This window comes from Rutidosis leptorrhynchoides, chromosome 1 (genome assembly GCF_046630445.1).
Source record: "Rutidosis leptorrhynchoides isolate AG116_Rl617_1_P2 chromosome 1, CSIRO_AGI_Rlap_v1, whole genome shotgun sequence".
Classification (NCBI taxonomy): Eukaryota; Viridiplantae; Streptophyta; class Magnoliopsida; order Asterales; family Asteraceae; genus Rutidosis; species Rutidosis leptorrhynchoides.
In genome coordinates, this window is record NC_092333.1 from 586157464 (window position 1) to 586163505 (window position 6042).

Here is a 6042-nt window from a genome sequence, read left to right on the forward strand (position 1 = left end):
GTGACTAAATACAAGTACGTTGAGCATGATCAATATTTTATGTTTAAGGATACTTTGTTGAGCATTAGCTTAATTTGATGAAAAAGCTAAGAGTTGTTGATATATAAGCATTACTCCAAAAGATATAAAGCAACGTTTCAATTCATATATACATTCAAATACAATATGTAGTCAGTTCGATTTTTTTTCCCTATCTTTTTGCAAGTCCATTTTGGATCTACAAGTTTAGTATGTGAATTCTATAGATTCAAGTTTTGGAAATTAGGTGTCTGTTATTCTGTTAAGGCCACTCATTATACATGATCGAAGAACTAAAAAATTGAATTGTTGACTCCGTGCGACATTGGCACTTCATCAAAAAGACTAGATGCTACCAACCGATGACTAAATGATGAAACTTTTTTAAGTTTCAATATTACCAATAATACATGTAGAATCAGGGGAGGCCTGGAGAGGAAACAAAGTGATCGGTTGTTCAGGGCCAAATTTTTTAGGGGCCCAATTTTTTTTATATATATAGACATAATCGGAGATTTGAGAAGCAATGAAAAATAGGAAAACACAACTGAAATAACAATTAAAGTCCATTAGCATTCTAGCAAGACCGAAAGAATCTTTTTTTAAATAGTTTATATTATTCGTTAGGATCTAAAGAATTTTTTTTCACCTCGTTCTAGGTATGTCCTACTCCCTTCATCATGTGACATCCTCCTAAAAACAGTAGAAAGAAGAACGATCCATGATTGTGAAAGACGATCAAAGACGGATTCCAAGATGAAACGTTGGAAAGAGCCTTAGTAGTTAGAGTATGTAATGAAATTATTTGTTAGTTAGGAGTATGTAATGATATTTTTTGTGTACTATTTGAAAACAAAACACATGGTGGACCAGATCTTTGCCTGTTGGCTATCAAACATCAAGATTAGAGCTTTTTCTTTGAACCACTTTAAAAAAGGTCTGTATTATCTTTTTCGATTTACGTTTTGCCAATGACTCGTGCCCTTTCAAGTTTTCATTTAACATCAACTGTATAGTCTCGAGTTATTGGTTAACAACGATATAACATTTCTATGCTCATCCACAATTTACACAAGACGGTATATATTTGTTAATATACGATATTCAAATCACTCACTGACTCACACCACACGAACATGTTTGTATAACAGAAAAATATACAGCAAATGTATGTCATTGATAGACTAACATAAGGATATTGATGGCTTAGTTTGACAAGATAAAGTGTACTCAATGCGTAGTGGTGGGCAACTGGGCACACATAGGACCCAATCTAAAGTTTTTGTAGTGGACATCCAAATCCAAAAGCCTAAATAGTACAGAAACATTTTTGAACTTTTCATACTTTAGAATTTTCAAACATAAACTAGAGTAAAGTTGTAACAAAATATGATTGAAGAGAAAATAAAAAAGAGTAGGATGAAACTAAAACGGGTACTGTATCTGGTATGAAACTAAGGGAAACAAGAAGCTATCTCCATCAATTCAATTCAATTCAATCCAATTCAATTCAATTCATTTCAAATACAATTTTATAACTATATACACCAATAGTTTGTTTTTTAGCAAATCTGCACTTGTAGACTGAACTTAATACAAAAATTGAGTGCAGTAAAAAATCATATCATATTAGAAAAGAATACAAAGTATTTAAGTACTCTACATGAACGCTCAAACTGAAAGCTTATCTGTTTGCCAATTTCAGTCTGTTGATGAAACGGACTCGGTGTCATATGTTGTGGAGGTTGAGCTTGTCTCAAGTAGATTACTAGTTTCACTATCTGATGATCCGCAAGGTCTTTGATCTTCCATTGGTGGTTTAAAACACCAGTACATGATACTTGCTGTTAACGTTAAAATCATTTTCTGGTTTACCTGAGATATTACAGCATGATTATGAAATTATTCATATAACCTGCTTCTAAGTAACAATTAAGAAAGACGTAGTTTTTGAGTAAATAGACTCTAAATTTTGCACCTCAATTATGTCTTCAGGAAGCAAAAATATTGAACATCCAACTTTCCTAGCAATGCTGATGACGTATGTTGCATTCATTTGTTTCTCCTCCTCTGAATTTGACCATATTTTGATAGAAGTTAAAACACAAAATCTAGTAAATAACCTACGAAATGTAGATGAAAAGTGTACCAGTCTGGCCTTTAGTAACAAGGCGCCAATTAACAACCCGAGGCTGCACAGCACTAAGTAGTTCCAGGAAAAAAATGCCATCTGATAAACTCTTATCCTGCAGAACCAAAATTCAATATAAATTCCGTCTATAAGACAAATTCAAGATGATAAACTTGATACACATGTTATAATGATGCACATTTTCACACGAGCAGAATGAAAATGTCTGACACAATTGGCACATCCATTTATATAAGATTATAGATAAATAGATGAACAAACATAATACAAACAGCTGATGTAATACCTTGAAACTCTTCATACGAGTTTGGCTCCCTGTGCTCCCCACTTTGGTGTTAGCCCAGTCTAGAATATCAGCATCAGTGAATTCTTTCCCAAGTGAATAAGATCTCAAGTACTTTAGAAGCTGTAGCAGGTTGAATCGCATCAACTGCCATAAATAAGCTGAAAAGGAGGTTTCTCGTCAGATATCGATAACAATTAAACTGCACCCAAATTACTAGAACTAATCATGAAGAGAATAGAGGATAAAGAACTTACCCAGTATTAACTTTTTGTTCCCCTGAACAATATCATTTCCACCAATGTTGACCAATGAAAACTTCAACTGTTTCCCAATTTTTATAACTTGGTTACAGTTTTCTACCTTTTTGAACGGCATCTTAATTGGAGGCTTATTTGCACTTTTCCAGTTAACAATTCCTGGTGATACCTTGTCAAGTGCCTCCAATAGTACCCACCTGGCAAGCAGATATTTTCATTAAATGCTGATTTGTTTTTCTTTGTTATTTTTCAAAGGTAAACAACATGATATATATGGAATTCATCCAAATTTAGCTTTTCAAAACCTATGGATAACTAACAAAGTTAAAGTTTCAGGCTTTACGTCTTCAGAAAATTACAATGATACTCACCCGTTTCTGACGTCTTCAAAGACATTGTTTATATATGATTCAACACCAAGACTATTAATCCAGAAACGAAAAACACTTTCTTCTCTGGTACATTGGGCTTCATCTGGTGAAAGTTCAAGGAAGGATACTGGTTTTTCTGGGGTTGATAATCCATTCCTACACAAAATATAACTTATTATACGTCGGATCAATTACAATGTTCAATAGCAACGAAAAACTTAACTTCTATCATTCTGGATTCACACGTTATGGTTTGATTTGTAGAAAAGAATAAACGGTTCAGGAAGAACGAACCTGTGCTGGAAAATATGAGCCACAAAAGCAAGGTTAAGGTTGGGAGAACCTTCTACAATGTCTTTTGCTGTCAAGTATCTCTTACAGCCCATTCGATCAGCATGTTCAAGAACTAATGTTGCTCTTTTTAAAGGATCTCTAATAACCAAGGTTGACGGGTTGCTATGCTCAGGAGCAAGAATATTTAATAGGTAACCATAAGCCTCTCCATCCTGTATATATTACATAATAACTTACTACCTTAAACTTCTGCAGAGTAGTTTATTTAAGAACCAGAGTAGTTTATAGTGTACCTTAACATCAGATGAGAAATTTGTCACTATTTTCTTGTACTCTGTCTTCCTTAGATGAAAATTCATCCATCGTAGCAGAATCTTTTCTGGTGGTAGACTCATCAGCTCCTCCACATCCTAATGTTAAACAAAAAAAAAAAAAAAAAAAAAATGGGAGTAACAGGCATCAGACACATCCTCTACCTATTATGAGAATTATATGACTTCTGTTCCAAAAAAACTTCTTTTAAAAAGTAAATTAAGAAACTTCTGTGCTCTTGGATTTGGGAACAGATAGGAAATTTCTATTGGAAGAAGCTTTCATTACCTGATTATCACCAACCAATTCTACCAACTGAGGCGTTTTCTTTAAATCGAGGTCCGCCAATAATTGTATCTGAAGGAGAATATGTTACCATGTTTTAGCAGTTAGTATAGACATCATATGTTTCAAACAGGTCCAACTTCTTGGCAATGAAATGAACTTACCTTTATTATTTGAGATATCACTCCAAGCACTAGGTGCCTCTGAAACAAAAGAAAATGCTGTTATACATGACCAAAAGAAATATAAAGGCTACAAAGTTAACTAGGGCTGAATGAGCACACTCACCCTTCCTTCAATGAAGTCCTGTGTTCCTATGTTAACCACAGTGCATCCAATTGCCTTGGCAGAATTGAGACAAAGGGTATGATTTTCGTTTCTCTCCCATGGGTTAAGGACAGTCTTAGTATTAATGGCTCTTTCATCAATTGTCCCTGGGACAGCCACATTGATAAGCTTACTGCATTAATCAACACACACATTTTCTAGTTAGCAAAATTAATATCATAAGCCTATCGAATGCATTATTATTTATTAAACAGATCATTCATTGAAATACCAGATAAGAACTCCATCTTTTGCAATCTCAAACAAATCATTAGTAGAAGGGTCTATAGGAAGGAATTTCTTCAAAAATCTATCTTCACCAAGATAATTATTTATGTGTCCAACATACGAAGCTTTCTCCGATTCACTAATTGTGTGAAGTAACGTAGCTGTAGGAGATTTAAGGAATGCCGACGAGTTTTTAGCACCGTTTCCCATCCTTGAGGTTGCATGAGCTTGAAGATTCAAGTATACCTGGCATCAATAACAGAGTAAATACTGTCAAACCGTACAAACTGTTATAAGTACTATTTACCTTTCTACAAATATAATAATAAAGATGGATTTTTTTTTGTCATCATAGTCCATCACATTCTAATTCTGATCAAATCATGACCAAAAAGAAACAATGGATCAACTGTTGTTCCACTTTAATTGCCTAAAATATTTAGGGATCTAAATCTAAAAAAAATGTGAAACCACTAAGTTTTATTGCACTGTAAAGTTCATTAATTCACGTGAGAAGACATAACAGATGTTTAATTCTTTAATATCGTACTCCAAATAAATATAATTAATTGGCCAGAGACTTTATATCTACTTTAATTAAATTCACATCTTTACTTGTATTATCTCACTGACTAAGATTAATAACTTCAAAAATTTAAATTTAAACAGCATGAATTAGCAGATCTATCAATTACACTTAAATTAAACCGTTTAGTAAATTTATAAGATCATACGAGTAAATTAAAGGGAGTTCAAAAATTAACTATGAAATATTATCATCATATACAATAAATGTATAAATATAAACATAAATTAAATATTAAATATAATATAAATATAAGGATTTATGTATTTATTCACCCGAAGAAATAGTTCAAAATCAACTTCATCGCCTAAATTCTGATACGAATCATATAAAAATGCAGCTCGTTCTTCTTCATTCAGATTCTCTCCTACGTTTTTCAATTTCGACATCTTCGACGGCAAATCGCCCAGCGTAAGCCTACCGCTGTCCCTCCGCATCGTCAAAAACTGATCATCAAGTAATTAAAAAACAATTACCCTACATCTTAAGCACCTAAACAACGCAAATTAACAAAAATACAGTTATGCTTTTACTTACATGAGATTTTAAGCTACGAAGCTCAACTTGTGTAAATTGATTCTGTAGCCATGGATCAGATACAAAAACACCGAAATAACTACCTGTTGCTGCCATAATTTGTAAAACCTAATTCTGTTTTGATTGAGTTTCTCTCTCTAGAAGTGATTTCAGTGTGATTTCTCTCTCTCTCTCTCTAAAAAGTGATGAGTGAAACCCTCACTATATCAGGGGAAGCAGAGGCCTAACAATGGGGACGGAAACGAGCTGGCAGGTTTTAAAAGTTATTTTATATTTTATTTTCTTTTGTGATTGTGATTGTGATTTGTGAATTGTGAATTCAAAATTATGACGAATTTGTCCCTGTTGTATAACCGTTACTCTTTTTAATTTCATCATGACATCAGGAT

At 33.3% G+C, this 6042-nt stretch overlaps 1 protein-coding gene across 1 annotated transcript; it reads right to left on the reverse strand.

The window, feature by feature from the left end:
- Window positions 1-1590: 1590 nt before the first annotated feature.
- LOC139883069 (fimbrin-2-like) lies at window positions 1591-5751 on the reverse strand. Its single transcript, XM_071867299.1, has 14 exons — window positions 5654-5751; window positions 5392-5562; window positions 4535-4776; window positions 4264-4435; window positions 4140-4178; window positions 3979-4047; window positions 3672-3788; window positions 3379-3590; window positions 3085-3240; window positions 2711-2910; window positions 2457-2614; window positions 2168-2264; window positions 1997-2088; window positions 1591-1893 (listed from the first exon to the last, which is right to left on the reverse strand). The coding sequence occupies exons 1-14, from the start codon at window positions 5747-5749 to the stop codon at window positions 1720-1722; spliced, it is 1995 nt and encodes a 664-aa protein (XP_071723400.1). The 5' UTR covers window positions 5750-5751; the 3' UTR covers window positions 1591-1719.
- Between the last annotated feature and the right edge of the window lie 291 nt (window positions 5752-6042).